The sequence below is a fragment of the Brachionichthys hirsutus genome, chromosome 21, assembly GCF_040956055.1.
Source record: "Brachionichthys hirsutus isolate HB-005 chromosome 21, CSIRO-AGI_Bhir_v1, whole genome shotgun sequence".
NCBI classification, from domain to species: domain Eukaryota; kingdom Metazoa; phylum Chordata; class Actinopteri; order Lophiiformes; family Brachionichthyidae; genus Brachionichthys; species Brachionichthys hirsutus.
Window position 1 is genome coordinate 1,135,910 of NC_090917.1, and position 15,605 is coordinate 1,151,514.

The following is a 15,605-nucleotide window of genomic DNA, read 5'->3' on the forward strand; positions in this document are numbered from 1 at the left end:
ACGATGAATATTCACGGCCCGTTTTACAAGCGGAGAGACTCCCAGGCATCGCTGCAGATCCACACGGGGGTTCCCTTCATCGTGTTTCTGCAGCCTGTGATTCCACACCGGCGCCGTGTGTGATCTCAAAGCGGTTTAAAACGCCCACGCGTTGCGTCGGTGCCACGGATGGGATGGGATGAGCTTTCTGTTGCTGTGAATCCGCTTTCCTGCCTCCTCACGTGGTCCCCCCCCCCGCTGGGGGTGTCGGTACGTACCGCCGAGCCTGCCGGTCATGGCGTGATTGCTCTGGATGGTTGCGTGATCGGTTGTTTCAGTTTCACCTGTGAGAAAAAGAGACCCCTTAGATTAGAAGACCTTCGTTATTACATCATCTGGATTTTACTTACTTTTAATCTTTGATATTTTATATTTTCACAGATTTTGTGTTTCTTTCGTAATTTTTTCCAGATTGTTTCCAGATTATTATTGTTATCTTTAATCTGTTCAGTGCTTTCATTTATATTCGGAATGTTCTTTTCTTCTTCTTCTGTAATTCTTCTGGATTAATAAAGTTCTATCTGACCTGATCTTTTCTTCACCTGAAGAAAGTTGCCTATTTGCTGTTTGAACATTGGATGAGAGTTCAGCACGAAACACAAAGCTAATTAGCTTAGCTTAGCTTCTTATGTAAAATGTGTTGTAAACATTTCTGAGACGTTCTGTCTTGTTTGCTTTAACCTTTGTCAGAATGACAAACTGTTTAACATTGTACTCTATGGTATTTATGCTAAGCTAAGCTAAGCTAACCAGGAGCACCGCAACCCTTGGCAAAGAAAGAGTCTATTTTGCCGTAAATCCTTTCATGCAATGAATTTTTCTTTGGACACGGCGTCCCATCCTCTCAGGCCACAAAGGTCAGAGGTCTTAAACATGAACTTTAGGCACGAGGATGCTTGGAGGAAGGAAGACCCCCCTGGGTTACGCTCGGACTACAAATGGCTCCACGATGCTCCATCTGCACTGTCCCACTTTTCCTTACTTACTTCCTTAATAGAGCTTACATCGTCAAACCGACATCAAAGGATCCCCATCAAACCACCTAAGAGGATGTCGGCGCCAAATCCACGATGACCCAGTCAAGCATCTTCTTTTAAAAAGGTTCAATACTCTAAAGTTGGGAACTTTTAGAGTTCGTAAGCAAAGAGAAAGGAGACCTGAAGTGTTCGGATGAAGGATTTCACAGACTTCAGAATCTCCGCTGTGAATATAGGTTATTGGTTTCTCACCTTTCCAGCAGCGTGCTCCAAACACTGGCTCCGGTTGCAAACATCAGCCACCACCACCACTCTTCTCTGGGTCGGCAGCCACCCGAACCTGACTGGAGCGAGGTAACCGACTCGAGTCTGCTCCGTCCTTGGGGCTTCCACGACGTGAACTTTCTCCCAGCTTCCGCTTCGCTGTGGAGGAGAGGAAAACCAACTCTGGAGGGACTCCTGGCTGCCCGCTAAACTGCCGCCCAGTGTGGTGCTCAGACGCGGAGACGAAGTCCTGCTGAAGGAGGGACTCTCCGGCCGGCTCCCGGCGTACCCGGTTGGCTCTCTGCGGAGCGAAGGTGCTGATGCAGTCCGGTCGCTGCACCCTGAAACCGGATAGTGAACCGGGCTTTGTAGAATGTCCGTCTGCATCCTACGCAGGTGCTCCAGCCAGAAGTCCAGCTGGCCTCCTTCGACGGCGCTCCGGGGTCGAGGTGCCCGTCGAGGGCCGGAGGGACGAGGCAAGACCTCCTCCTCTGCCGCAAAGTTCTCCCAACGGGATTCATCACCGGATCTCCTCCAGCTCGGAGCTCGTCTCAGGTGGGCAGCTGGCCCGCGGAGGGTCATGCCTCCGGAGCTCAGGTGACCCACTCTCGGGTCTCGAGTTCCAGCCCACAGTCCAGCTGGACTCCTTGCCTTTAGGACGGTCTCTGTCTCTGTAAGAACCAGACGCCGCTGGGTGCCGTCTCCAGTCGGGAACGCCAGCGGTCCGATGGTGAACAAAGGAGCCTCTGAGCATCCAGTACAGAGACGGGGCTCCAAGAAGAAAAGCATCACTTGTTGATGTGACGCTTGATTTCAAGCGAGAACATTGTCCAACATTCAGCGCCTTAAAAAAATAAAAAGTCTAATCCTCGGCCCACGTGATCCGCACGCTGCCGAGTTATACTTAGGAGACAAGATCTAATGAATCCTCATTAATGAGCATCTCAGTCCCTCATTGGTTCAGAAATCCTCTTTGAACCTCTATGATCTCGTGGATGTCCTCGAGCGTCTTTCCGAGCCCTGTGACTTCTGCAAGACTGCTGTGAAAGTGGGCCAATGTCCTCTCGGATAAGTAACCGTGACAACCACGATGTCCCGCAATGAACAAGTGAACTTTTATTTATTTTACATGGCAGGAACAAACTCGCAGAGACGCACGATTGTTTTCAGATGATATTTTCAGGCAGCGGAATTAAAAAAGATCAACGTCTTCTAATTCTTTAAAAAAAAAAGGCGTGGCTTTGCTTTATGATTTTAGTGGATTCAAAGCAACGTCAAAAGTCTGTGAAGTAAGAATATATAAATTTCTTAATCAACACACGCACAGAAACGCGTCTTAAAAAGGAATAAGCGCGTCAAACTACTGGACTGACAAAGGACGGGCATCCACGAGGCTCAAAAGAGGCGGCTTCTTCGGTTTAAAGGCAACTCTGAGAGCTGCAGCGCCCTCTGGCGGCGATGCTGCCGCGTGACAGGCGGACCCGAGCGGGTGAAAAAGTTGTGATCTCTCCCTCCCCCTCGCGGCGCGTCCTGTCACTGGTGGAAAAATGGCTGATCGGAGTAGCTCCCCGGAGCTCAGGGAAAAGTGAGGAAAAAGTGCGCTCGACACCGACGGGTCTCACCGGGACCGTTTCTGACCCGCTAACCGACAACCCGGGAAGCCCCCCCCGCTCCCCTCTCCGGCCGCGAGGATGTCCCGCTGGGTGCCCACCAAGAGGGAGAAGTACGGCGTCGGTACGTAAAGAAAGAAACTTGCACGCTCCGCCGCTAGCTCGTAGCTCCCAGAAGTTTGAGAGGGACCGTGATTCGAACCGGGACGCGCGGGGGGGGCGGGGGAGCTGCAGGAGCCCCCCCCCCCCCCAGCATGCGGGACGGTCGTCGGGCCGTTTGCGTGAAACGCAGGAGAAGGAATGTTGTCTATTGTGGGGCTGCGTGCGTGGATCGGGAATCGTGAAGAGGCGCGCCTTGTTGTAGTTTCCTGCGTCGTGGGGCCTCCGCTCCAAACGAACCCGCGAGGTTCTCCCGGACCCCCCCCCCCGGTTCGGTCCCCCGGTCCGGTCCCCCGGTTCGGTCCCCCGGTCCGGTGCTCGTTGCTGCGGACGCGTTGGCTTTTTGTTTTTTTAATCATCACTTCCTCAAGGGCTCTGGATCAAAGCATCCTGGCCTGGGACCCCCCCCATTCTCTCCCGGACAGTTAACGTTACCGAATACTGCCGGGACAGCGCGCGCACCGGACGTATTAATAATAATTATTTAAGGGCATCTCAGAACATTGTAATTATTTACATGTATCCAATTATTATTGAGAACAGTTCCATAAAACAACAATAATAAAGATCCAGATTATGATCCAGATTACGATCTAGCTCCAGATTAGGATCCAGATTACGATCTAGCTCCAGATTATGACCTGGATCTGATTCCATTGTGGCGAACATCACGAGGTTCTCATTTTGCTTGTCCTGTTATCAGAACCGTCGATAATGAAACCCGACACCGCACGGAAGGTTTCTGTTCTCATTGTGTTCGAATGTCCCGAGTCCTTCCCTGGAATCCCCTGGAGCTTCTGCGACCGTCCCGGGCCCGGACTCACGCATGCCGGCTCCCATGTGGACCGATGTCCCGCAGCTGCAGGAGGGACGCCGGCGCCGATCGATGGATGGGTCTTCGGTGGGGGGGGCTAATGAGACCGCACCCCACCAGCGATAATAAAGGGCTTCGTTTTCGTGCCGGTATTTGGATCATTACGGAACCGAGCCGAAGACTGGAAATGAAACCCGGTTGCATTTATGTCGCCGTAACAACGAGGAAACCCCTGAAAAATTGATAACTCCTTTTTTTTTTTTTTTTTTTTTTGCTGGTTGTCAAGGCAACAGAAGATCAGTCTTCGATTCTGCATCGTCGTCGCCGTGGTGACCGAAACGTGTCTTTTCCTTCCCGTGACTCTTATGACATCACAGTCGTTGACCTCTGACCTTCGCATCCACTGTAGTCTTTAAGCGCCGTGATCGTGTAAACGTGTAAAAGTACTCTACTCAGAGGAGTATTTCACCCCGAGTACACGGCCTCGTCTTCGCTACTGGTTGATGCTGGGAACGCTGGGCAAAGAAATCCTACAACATCCAGAATGCACTGCAGCGCTGCCCGACCTGCTGAACCACAAGCCTGCCGCTGAAACCCAAACGTGTGGCTTCGTGGGTGAACAAACCTGTCGGGTGCATTCCCCCCCCCCCCCCCCCCCACACCGATGATGTCATTGATGTTCATTGGCCGTCTTTCATCTTCCTTCCTGTCACTGGTGTAAAGTTTTGGGCTCGTCCTCGCGTGAAGACCCGTGAGTCATGAGTCGGTGCGTGAGAACGCGATCGCGTCAAACGAGTTCAGGTGTGTGAACTCGGCAACCTAAGGCACGCGTGCCACCCGCGGCACGCGTGCCTTAGGTTGCCGACCCCTGTTTTAGGGGGTCGCCGTTGAACGCTCACTTTGCAGACGGAAGACGCTGCCTCAGCCGGAGGGATAATTGGACGTGCAGACGGAGACGCACGTCCACCCCGAGCCCTGCAGTTTAATTATGGCGTGGCAACGATCCACGTTTCGGTGTATTGTATTGGGGGGGGAGCATCGCCGGCTCTCCTTCGGAGCAGGTTGGCCGTGACTGACACGTCGGGAACAGAAAATAGAGACGCGGCGGCTCAGAGAAAAAGTCTCCCGCCCGCTAAAGCGCAGAAAGATAACAAATATGGCTGCAATTAAAACGCAGTTTCGGCTACGGCGTAAATCCCGGGCATATGTTTTCAAAGCCCCCCCCCCCCCCCCCCCAGCCTGCTATGTTATCCGTCTGTCAGCCGTTTGGTGTGAAATACGGGACGGGCGGATTTGAGTCATTCCCTTTTATCTGTTTTCATTTGTTTAGGGAACAAACTGGCGGCGTTCCCTGCCGGCTGAGTTTGACACTTGAGTCTGAATCATCATTAAGCTGAAAACGCCAAACGAGGAGATTCACGATGGCGTTGATGAGGGGGGGGGGGGCGGGGGCTGCTCCTCGGGGGGGCCTTGTGTGGATAAAATGAGAAGAGCCCCCCCCCCCCCCGCTGTGCTGCTTTGGCTAGCGTGACAGATGGCTAACGGTGTTTAACGCATCAACGTGAAGCAAAGGTCACCGATGTGGGCGTGTCTTGTGACATCATTTGGATCCAGACGCTTTTAAATTAATAAACAGAGAACCTTTCACGTCTCGTATCCGGCAGGGCGTTGATGTGCTGCCAAAACGCCGCCGGCACCGAACCGTTTAGACGCACCTCATTTCCTCTTTGTCTTTGGCGTTTAGGGAGAACTCACTCGGGGTGAGGGTGAGATTCCCAGAACCGGAGGATGTGGACGCGGCTTTGTTCCGCCGGCGCGGCGAGCCTGCAGCTGAGCTGAGGCTGTGCCAGCCATCGGTGGGCGATCCGACACTGGGCGACCTGTGTTCCCGGGTCAACAGTGGGCCGAAGGGACGGGATCCCTCGGGGAGACTCTCAAGCAGCCGAGCTGAGCGCTGATTAGCACGTTAGCCGCGCCGCTGGATAGATGTGTATGTTCTGTGTTCTTTACCCGTTCAGAGCCGTTCCTCCGATGCCCACCCGGATCCGAGGCGGTTTGCAACCTTCTTAAAGTCCGGTGGGATGTCTCGGGGGTCCGTAATCGTGTCGTCAGTCACTGATTCTGTGCAGAATCCCCCCCCCCCCCCAGGTTGTTAATAATTTATTCTGGTAATGAGCCCTTGAGACATTTTCATGCTCTGGAAGTATATTATAACATTAAGGGCTAACGGTTGTCATGGATACTTCATGCGGCCCTTCATCAGACGTGGCTTGAGTCTGACAGAATGATGGCGGCACAGGAAGGGATCCCCCCCCCCCCCCCCCGAGCTGACGTGTTTCCTTCTGCTGTTGGACGGAGGTCTTCCGTTTCCATGGTTACAGTCTGGATTTCAGCTCATTCCGGGCGTTCGGTTTTGTCTCTACGCTGTCGCGGCGTCTTCGATCATTTCGGGGCTTTTATTGTTTGCTTGTTTTTTTTTTCCGTTTCCATGGTTACACGTTTAGTTCAGTCTCATACTGAGCGTGATTCTTCTCAGATGTGGGTCTCCGGGGGGGGGGGGGGGGGGCATCTTTCCCTGGATTTCCCAGCGGAGCGGGGGCCTTTGGCTATTTTGGGAAGTGAAGAGTTTAAATAAGTGCTAATAATCGTTCTTCGGGGCCTTCGTGTTTCGTGCTGCGTTCCTTCCTCCAGCTCCTCCTCTTCCTCTGCTGGTATTTTTGCTGCATCCTGTTCCACTCTGTACCCCTTCCTGCTGTCGTGAACAGCATCACTACTTCCTCCCTCGCCTATTGTGATGCAGGAATATCTGGAGAGGCACTTCCTGCACCGCTTCCAGTCAGAGGGCGGAGAGGGCGGAGCCAGGGGCTGCTCTTTCTCGCAGCTCCAGGTTAATTGCATCATCGTCGGCCTTTAAGCCTTCTCACGAGATCTCCTTGAAGGAAGGCAACCGAACGCCCGCGCCGCCGTTTCCGTGGTTTCGGACGCCCCTGTGTTCACCTCGCGGTCCGTCGGAGTTGTTTGTGCGATCGGCGCCCGTTTCGAGGCTCCGTTAACACTCGGCTTTGCGGCGATGAATTTGCCAGCCGCCTCCAGAAACACGGCGGCCCCTCGGTGCGGCGGTCGCCCCGTGCAGACCAAACGAGGCGTTTGAAGACGGCTCCTCCGGCTCGCCGCTGGTGCGATGAAACGGATGCAATTAACGGAGGAGAAATTCCAGGAAATGAGGCCTGTGGGCGCCGGGGAATGATTCGGGACGTCTGCGAGAAGATCTCGGGTCCAATCGCAGCGTGGAAGAGAATTGTCTTTGTCTTTGTCTTTGTCGGATGTTTTCTTGTCGCTTGATCCTCCAACGTGGAAAAAAATGCTTTATTATTTAGGAGCAACTCATTCGTATATATTCCCTCCAGGTCATGGGGTCGCTGCCCCCCCCGGCCCAGTGGCAGTAACCATCGGCATCCTCCCTCCTTCGGCGGCGTGTTCCGTTCTCACCCGAGCGCTAATGACATGTCGTACACGCCGCGGATTAGCCGAGGTTATTAGCGAGCCCGAAGTGTCGAATTACAATCAGCCCGCCGTTTAAAACGAGGCTGCGTGGAACTGCTGAGGGGGCGTCGGCTAACTGGATGGGCCTGTAATCTGATCCCCTCGCTCGCATCCTTTGATGATAACGCTCTGCGCGTTTGCTTCAGGACTTTTGTGCGCTAATGAGCCCCCGGAAAACGCCGCCGCTGTTTATCAGGATTCCAGAGAGCCATTTGCACGCCGCTCTCCGGGGATGAGAGCCCGCTTCCTCTTCGTTTGCTGATTGTAAATCGACCCGTGCTCGATGACACGCCCAGGGTGTCGTTTCGGGTCGCTCTGTTATTGCCCCCCCGTTTGTCGTGAACCTCGTCTCCGTGGCAACGATCACAGGGGCTTTTATTAGTTTTCCGATGTTCGGGATGCTCCCAGCCGGCGCCTTCGGTTTCGGATAACTTGCCGACTCGGCAGGCCGGGTGACCCAGTTCTGAACAGACGCAGCGTTTGATGGCCTCTCTGGAAAACCCGTAACCATGGTGACCCAATTGAGCGAATCCCCACCCGAACGGAAGAAGAAGAATTGCATTCTCCGTTCGCTGGCCTCGCCGTGTCATCAAACGGCCATCCCAGGCCACGCCGCCGCTTCTCAGGCTCCTCCTCTTCCGTTTCCTTTTCCGTTTCCTTTTCCACCTTATTTGAACACATTTCTAATTCCGGTTATTCCAGGATTCCCGCATCTCTTCTTCACTTTGCTCTGCAGAGCGACGGTTTCCACCCCGTCTAAAGAAGCTCGTCTGACGGCCGGTGACCTGATGGCGTCGCCGGTATTTATTGATTCCCGTTCAGTTGGGATCCTTTCGCGGCGCCGCTCCTCTCCGGTTTGGGCCTAAATGAATCGGGAACATTGAATTTTGTTTTCGTCTCCATCCTTTTATCCGTTTGCCGGTGCCGTTGATCCGGCGTTATTGCTTTCCTTCCAGTGGGCGGTGGGACCCGGGGGGGGGGGGGGTCGCAGTCGTGCCCCCCACCATCGCCGTGTGTGTGGGTGGACATCCTGGATGGGTGCGTGATGCCTCTACTACGCGCGGCGTGGCGCGTAATTAACGCCACGAGGGAGCGGAACGCTTTATTGCCCCCCCCCACCCCCCCCATCTCCTGTAATGGCTTCCTCTCTTCCCCCAGCGATCTATAACTACGACGCCCGCGGAGACGAGGAGCTGTCGCTGCAGATCGGAGACACGGTGCACATACTTGAGACGTACGAAGGTGAGAACGGGGGCGCCGCTGATGGCGTGTTCCTGCGGACGCATTCGCTGCCCGTGCGTTCTTATTCAAAGCTCATTTCGCGCGTGTGTCCCCCCCCCCCCCCCCTCCACATCAGGTTGGTACAGAGGACATCGGCTGAGGAGGAAGTCCAGGAAGGTGAGAGTCGAAGCTTTGACCAAGCGAGACGTTTCAGTTCTCGCCATCGTCCTGGTTTCACCGTGACCGCCTTCCCCTTTCAGGGCGTGTTTCCTGCTTGCTACGTCCACCTGAAAGACGCCACGGTCGAGGGCAGCGGGTTCGTAGCGCTCCGCTTCCACGTTTTCCGCGTTGCCAATGACGTGAAAAAACACACAATCCGGTTGTCGTCTCCCCCGATTCAGGCAGAAGGAGACGGTCGTCCCCACCGAGCTGCCCCTGGTCCAGGAGGTCACCACCACGCTCCGGGAGTGGGCCACCATATGGCGGGACCTATACGTGGTGAGGGTCGGTCCGAGGTCCGGTTCTGCTTCCCGACGATTTGGCTTTAATCGGGCCTTCCTTCCTGGCAGCTCAAGGCGCTAGCTTAGAAGCTAACAGAGCGCCACGTGCTTATCCGTCCGTCTCTGACAGGGGGACAAACGCGAGATGTTCAATTCTGTCCGGGACATGATCTACGACCTCATCGAGTGGCGTTCCCAGATCCTGTCCGGCACCCTCCCGCAGGACGAGCTCAGCGAGCTGAAGCAGAAAGTCACCTCCAAGATCGACTACGGCAACAAGTGAGGATCCGCCGTTCAGAGCCCCCCCCACATCCGTCTCTGTCCCGGGTCACCGGTGTCGGGTCAGCAGGTCATCGTCCGTGAAGCTTCCTTCTGCTTCTGTGATAAATTCAGGTAAAGAAATTCATCGTGACGTGTTCCGCCCTGTCCCGTTTTCCTCCGAGGTACCTGGATCTGGATCTGGTGGTCAGGGACGAGGACGGGAACATCCTGGACCCGGACCTCACCAGCACCATCAGTCTGTTCCGAGCTCACGAGGCGGCGTCCAAACAAATCGACGACCGGATCCAAGAGGAGAAGGTAAAGGGACGGAACTCCTTCCGGGCTGAATTCTGACGGGTCCGGCGTCTCTAACCGACGCCGTCCGGCGCCTCTCGTCTCCCCGTCCGACAGTCTCAGAGGCAGAACATCGATCTCAGCAGGCAGGCGAAGTTCGCCTCCACGCCGGCGTTCGCGCTCTTCGTGACGCTGAAGAACGTCGTGTGCAAGATCGGCGAGGACGCGGAGGTGCTGATGTCGCTGTACGACCCGGTGGAGTCCAAGTTCATCAGGTAACCCCCCCCCCGGGGAGGCGGTTCCGTTTGGGCTTTCAGACGCCGACCATGACGGATGCAACGATTGATCGCCGATGCGCGTGAAACCTTGCTACGCCCCCTGCTGGTTAAAACTTGCCTTTATTTCGATGCTGCCGGCTGATTTGGCGCTTCCTTCTGCCTCGCAGCGAGAACTACCTGGTGAAGTGGTCCAGTTCCGGTCTGGTGAAAGACATCGACCAGCTTCACAACCTGCGGGCCGTGTTCACGGTGAGCGTGCGTGTGCGTGTGCGTGTGTGTGTGTGTGTGTGTGTGTGTGTGCTTAGTCAGTGCCTGTTTACGCAGCCTGTGTTTGCTCAGCGCTCAAAGAGGCGAGCTGCATGTCACCTCTGGCTAATGGAGGTCAGAGTCGGAGCATCGCCAGCCGGGGGCGGGTCGCTGGGGGGGGGGGCGTCGCCAACAGGACACGAAGCTGTGGACGGAGTCCCAGGCGTCGCCGAGGCGACACGTGTCGGAGGATTTACCTTCAACGGAGGATGGGACTGATTGATTTGTGTGACAGGAAGTGGACGGATCCGTAGGGGAGCAGGGGCGGGGCCAGGATCGGTTTTAGACCCATCCGCAGGAAGTATCCATCTTCGCCTCCTTCGTGTTTCTCCTCAGGATTTGGGCAGCGAAGACCTGAAGCGGGAGAAGATCAGCTTCGTGTGTCAGATCGTCCGGGTGGGACGCATGGAGCTCCGGGACAACAACACCCGGAGGCTGACGTCCGGCCTGAGGAGACCCTTCGGGGTGGCAGGTGAACCCGCGGCGGCGGCGAGCGCTCCGTGCACGCAGACTCGGGCCGTGCTTTTAACCCCTCTCCTCCTGGTTTCTCCACAGTCATGGACGTCACCGACATCATAACGGGCAAAATGGACGACGAGGACAAGCAGCACTTCATTCCCTTCCAGCCGTAAGTGGAGCGTCCAGCGGCGAATCCAAACGGCGTCCGACGCCCGCTAACGTATCCTAAAGTGCGGCTTGAGTCCTTGACACCTGATTAGCGGTGGGGGGGGTTTAAGAGCCCCCCCTCCCCCCCCCCTCCCCCGTTCCCAGCTGACTCAATTAAAGCAATCTCATTAAGCGCTGCCGTTCTCGCCGGCGCGGGAACGGGGGGCCGGAGTGACCTTTAGCGTGATTTCCTGCGTAATGCGTCCGTCTCCGGCCGTTCGGCGGGCCGCCCGCTTCACTTAGCGGCTTCATCGGCGACAGTAAATCATCTAAAGTGGAGCCGCCTGGCGTGGAGAAGAAGAGCGAGGTTATTTATGTCTTAATGGACGGCGTTTTGGGATGGCGCTTCTGCGACCCCGTCGCTGGATGCGTTTTCAAGGCCGGGATGTGAAGGCCGCCGCTGCCCCGCCCCCTTCAGATGCCGACCGCGTGCCTTTTCCTAAATAGTGATTTCTCTGTTTCTTTCGCCGCCCGTCCCGCCTCGTTGCTAACCGCTAACAAGCGGCTTTGTGTCTGTGCTGGCGTCACGCTTCGGTGTGTCTCTTCCCTCGTCCCATTCCCCCCCCCGCCCCCCCCCACCACCGTCGCTTTGTGGCTCTTCTGTCCCGCTCCTCTTCCTCCCCGTCCTCCTCTCCCTCCCGTGCGCCGTTTGCCCGTTGTGTGACCACTGCAGGCTAGCGTTGGACGACGCCGTTCGCCACAAGCAGCTGAACGTCTCCCGTTTCTCACCCAGGGTGGCGGGGGAGAGCGACTTCCTCCAGACGGTCATCAACAAAGTTATCACCGCCAAAGAGGTCAACCACAAGGGACAAGGTACGGCGAAGGGTTCCGGACAGGAAGTCTGTAAAAGGTGCGACAGGAAGGAGATCCTCAGCAGGGAACTTCATTTTGTAGCGCCCGATGTAGCATTAGTTAGCGACCACATCACAAGACACCGCTAAAGGATCAATGATTTCACTTATTTAACTTTATTTGCATAAATCATGCATTCGCTTGTATAAATGACGTCGCCCCCCCCAGGTCTGTGGGTGACCCTGAAGCTGCTCCCAGGAGACATCCACCAGATAAGGAAGGACTTCCCTCACCTGGTGGATCGGTCGACAGCTGTGGCTCGCAAGATGGGCTTCCCCGAGATCATCATGCCAGGTGGGCGTCGCCGGGAATCCGATTCAAACGATTAAAGACAGCGAGCGGTTCGACCCCCCCGTCCGACCCGCTCCGCTCCTTCCCGTCTCCCGCAGGCGACGTGAGGAACGACATCTATGTGACCCTGGTTCAGGGAGACTTCGACAAGGGGAGCAAAACCAAGCCCAAAAACGTGGAGGTCATCGTGTCCGTTTACGACGAGGACGGCAAGAAGCTGGAGGTACGTCCCGGGAATGTTTTTTTCCGGGTCCTGCTCCCTCTCAGCATTCCGGCGGTGCTGCTGCTGATGGTTCTCCCAGACAGGCGGTGATTTACCGGGCTCTGCACGGGCCGGACCTCGCCCCGCCGCCGCCGCCGGATGTGCGTCTCCCGTTTCGTCCTTCGCTGATTCTCACCTTCATGTTGAAGCGACTCTTCCTGCCGAGCGCGTTCTATTTTTAGATCGCACGTCGACCCGTCTAATCTCCTGCTAAAGCCTTCGTCTCCGGTGTCTCGCCGGCGCCTTGTTCTGATGTTAATTACCCCCCCCTCCCCCCCGCCGCTTGACTTTACAGACGCCTTCAGTTAACGGTGGTGAACTCGTTAGCGTTAGGCCTCCAGCGCCGCTGCCCTCCTCTTCCTCGATGAAACGCGAAGAACACGAACCTCCATCAGGAAGTACACGAAAAATGTCTTCTCATCTGACTTCCTGTCTTTGGTTGGCGGGGAGGAACCGCGGCGGCTAATCCGTTTGGAGCGTCGATGCTGGATTTATCGGAGCGTGTAAACGGGCCGGGGCGTCTGGGTAACCCTCCTCCGCCTCCACTTCCTGTCTGGCTGCTCTCGTTCTGCTTCATCCGTCGTCCTCCGAGCCGAACGCACCTCCGTCACCTGCAGTTCGGCTTTCTCCTCTTCCTCTCTCCTTAATCTGTGATGAACCCCCCCCCCCCACTCTCAGTTAAGGGGCGGAGTCGTGAGAGCCAGCACCTGCACTCCCCCCCACCCGCCCACCCGCCCACACGTCTGCTCAGTGTTGCCGGGGGAGACGGGGACTGTTATTCCTCATAATTACCGGTTGTCGGAAGCCATTAGCGGCGGTGCACCAGCAGGCCGTGGCGTCCGCTGGGGCCCCGTTTCCCATCCGATGTCGCTCCATCCCTCCCCCGGGACCCGCGTGGTCTTTTGCACGCACCCCCTGCACCTGGCGTCCCTCCGCCCCCTCGCAGCGCTCCGGCTCCTCCTCCTTAAATAATTAATGCCTCATTTATTTTCTATGTCACCACAATCCCCGCCATGCGATTGGCGGGTGGCTCCTTCCGTCAGGTCAGTTTTTCCCGCGTGCTCGTCTTCCTTTGAACGCGGCGCCGCCGCCGGCGCCATCGAACCGGCGGCGCCGCTGCTTGGTAGCTTCATTTGCGTGTTCCTCCTCTTCATCCAGAGCGTGATCTTCCCCGGGGCTGGAGACGAGGGCATGAACGAGTACAAGTCTGTCATCTACTACCAAGTGAAGCAGCCGCGCTGGTTCGAGACTATCAAGGTGCGTCCCCCTCCCCTGGGTTCGGAGGTCGTCCCAAATGTGCGTCACGGGTGGCGTGGGTGAATCCCAGGCGGCGCTCGAGTAGAGCTGAAGTTTAAAAAATGCAGAATCCGAACGCTGCTTGAAGTCGGCTGGAAGTAAACCCGTTTGGCTTCAGCTCGCGTCCCTCTCTGTTCCCGGACCTCAGGTCGCCATCCCCATCGAGGACGTGAACCGGAGCCACTTACGCTTCACCTTCCGCCACCGCTCGTCGCAGGACTGTGAGTATGAACGCCGGAATGACCGGCTGCAGCCGGGAGGCGGCTCACGGGTTGGGAAGGGGGGGGGGGGGGCAGGTGTGCGTGCATCAAGCAATTTATACCTCAAGGAAGGGGAGGCGGGGCCGTGAGGAGCCCTCTCGTCATGCTCGCCACCTCGCCGCTGCAGCTAATGCCGTTAGCGGGCGTGACCTTTGAGGAAACTGCCCCCCGCTGTTATCTGGCGCTGAGGGTAGCTCCCCCCCCCGGAGATCTGAACCCTCCCCATCCCGCTCCGGCGGAGATACTTGGATGAGTAATGTCTCCCCGCTAGTAAATTTTAGCTTGTTGATCCGCAATGATGATATATGTACCGCCCCCCCCCCCCCCCCCACAGACAAAGTCATAACTCTTGTGCTTGTTTACACAGAGCTTCCCTCGGCAGCCACGCACACGCACACGCACACACACACTCTAACCGCTCGCTGCTGCGTTCCCGTCATCCGGTGTTCATTCACACTCCGACAGGATGAATGAATCCCGACATCGTTGTTCAAACATGGAAAACCATCGCTTAGAATCAGCTGTTTCTACTTAACCCCGCCCCCCTGCAGACACACCTACTCCTTCAGGCCAGCTCCGCCCCCTCCCATTCAGCAGAATCCTCTTCTCCGTTTGTTGTATTTTCATTTCATACTGTATGAATGAATTGATGAAGGCTCCTCCTCCTCCTCCTCCTCCTGCAGCCAGAGACAAATCGGAGAAGATATTCGCCTTGTCTTTCGTCAAGCTGATGAGATACGACGGGACGACTCTGAGGGACGGCGAGCACGATCTGCTCGTGTACAGGTAAGGAGGAAACATCCCATAATGCTCCTCCCCGGCGCCGCTCTTCCCAAACTGACCGACCCTGACCCCGGAGAACCAGGCGGAGGCGAAGCGGCTGGAGGACTCGTCCGTCTACCTGAACCTGCCCGCCACCAAGCTGGAGCTGGAGGAGAAGGGCTACCCGACCAGCGGGAAGAGCATCCAGAACCTGGGCAGCGGCACCATCAGCCGGGACTCCTTCCAGATCGCCACCCTGGTCTGCTCCACCAAGCTCACGCAGAATGGTAAGAGCGGCGCCTCAGTGGGTGTGGCTTCGCGCTGCCGGCGCCGGGGAGGTTGTCTCGCTCACGCTAACTAGCGTCCCCGTGTTGAGCGCCGTTTAAAGTGGCGCCCAGAACAGCCCGTGACTCATCGTGCGCTGCACATGCATCACTTAAAGGGGGGGGGGGGCAGGACGCCCGCCATCCGTCACGCACTCCACCCGATCTTCATACGCTCGTTTAGCCGACAGCGACGGGCCTCCTTTCCTCCTCCTAATCTACTTCCTGTTCCTCGGCTCCCTCCAGTCCATCACGATATTTCAATCCATCCGTGTTCTGTTTACTGCTGTCAGTCTGGCAGGGGACCCCCCCCCCCCCCCCCCCGAGACCATCGAACCTTATTAAGATGAGGAACTCCCTGTCTCTTCCTTGGAGTAAGGATCTCGTTACACTCCCCGGAGTCGTGATGGCGAGAGAGGCCGCTCTGATGTTCTGGCCGGATTCTTCCCGTCCTCCGAACAGAACCTTTCCTTCTTCTGATTCAACATTTTAAGTGGAGCCGAATGAAAACCGTTCTCGTGTTTCGGGATGCCGCCTGGAGGGAGTGCATCGTGTCCTGATGTTTTTTATTCGCCGTAATGCAAGAGTGGCTTTAAATAAAGCTCGGAGCGCCGCCCGGAGCTCGCG

The 15,605-nt window shown here is 56.4% G+C and overlaps 2 protein-coding genes across 2 annotated transcripts in view; one reads left to right on the top strand and one right to left on the bottom strand.

Annotated features, from left to right (window-relative positions):
* Nucleotides 1-1,862, bottom strand: part of LOC137910376 (disintegrin and metalloproteinase domain-containing protein 12-like) — a 6,519-nt gene extending 4,657 nt beyond the window's left edge. The window contains 1 exon segment of the mRNA XM_068754813.1: nucleotides 1,269-1,862. Coding sequence (XP_068610914.1) covers nucleotides 1,269-1,862 — 594 coding nt within the window.
* A 1,109-nt stretch (nucleotides 1,863-2,971) lies between these two features.
* Nucleotides 2,972-15,605, top strand: part of dock1 (dedicator of cytokinesis 1) — a 25,348-nt gene continuing 12,714 nt past the window's right edge. Inside the window, exons 1-18 of the mRNA XM_068754814.1 lie at nucleotides 2,972-3,014; nucleotides 8,565-8,648; nucleotides 8,764-8,804; nucleotides 8,888-8,943; nucleotides 9,029-9,125; nucleotides 9,258-9,406; nucleotides 9,571-9,706; nucleotides 9,800-9,957; nucleotides 10,128-10,209; nucleotides 10,603-10,738; nucleotides 10,822-10,894; nucleotides 11,606-11,745; nucleotides 11,953-12,078; nucleotides 12,174-12,298; nucleotides 13,496-13,594; nucleotides 13,782-13,854; nucleotides 14,577-14,678; nucleotides 14,757-14,942. Of these exons, the coding sequence (XP_068610915.1) occupies nucleotides 2,972-3,014; nucleotides 8,565-8,648; nucleotides 8,764-8,804; nucleotides 8,888-8,943; nucleotides 9,029-9,125; nucleotides 9,258-9,406; nucleotides 9,571-9,706; nucleotides 9,800-9,957; nucleotides 10,128-10,209; nucleotides 10,603-10,738; nucleotides 10,822-10,894; nucleotides 11,606-11,745; nucleotides 11,953-12,078; nucleotides 12,174-12,298; nucleotides 13,496-13,594; nucleotides 13,782-13,854; nucleotides 14,577-14,678; nucleotides 14,757-14,942 (1,906 nt within the window). The remainder of the gene's footprint in view (nucleotides 3,015-8,564; nucleotides 8,649-8,763; nucleotides 8,805-8,887; nucleotides 8,944-9,028; nucleotides 9,126-9,257; nucleotides 9,407-9,570; nucleotides 9,707-9,799; nucleotides 9,958-10,127; nucleotides 10,210-10,602; nucleotides 10,739-10,821; nucleotides 10,895-11,605; nucleotides 11,746-11,952; nucleotides 12,079-12,173; nucleotides 12,299-13,495; nucleotides 13,595-13,781; nucleotides 13,855-14,576; nucleotides 14,679-14,756; nucleotides 14,943-15,605) is intronic.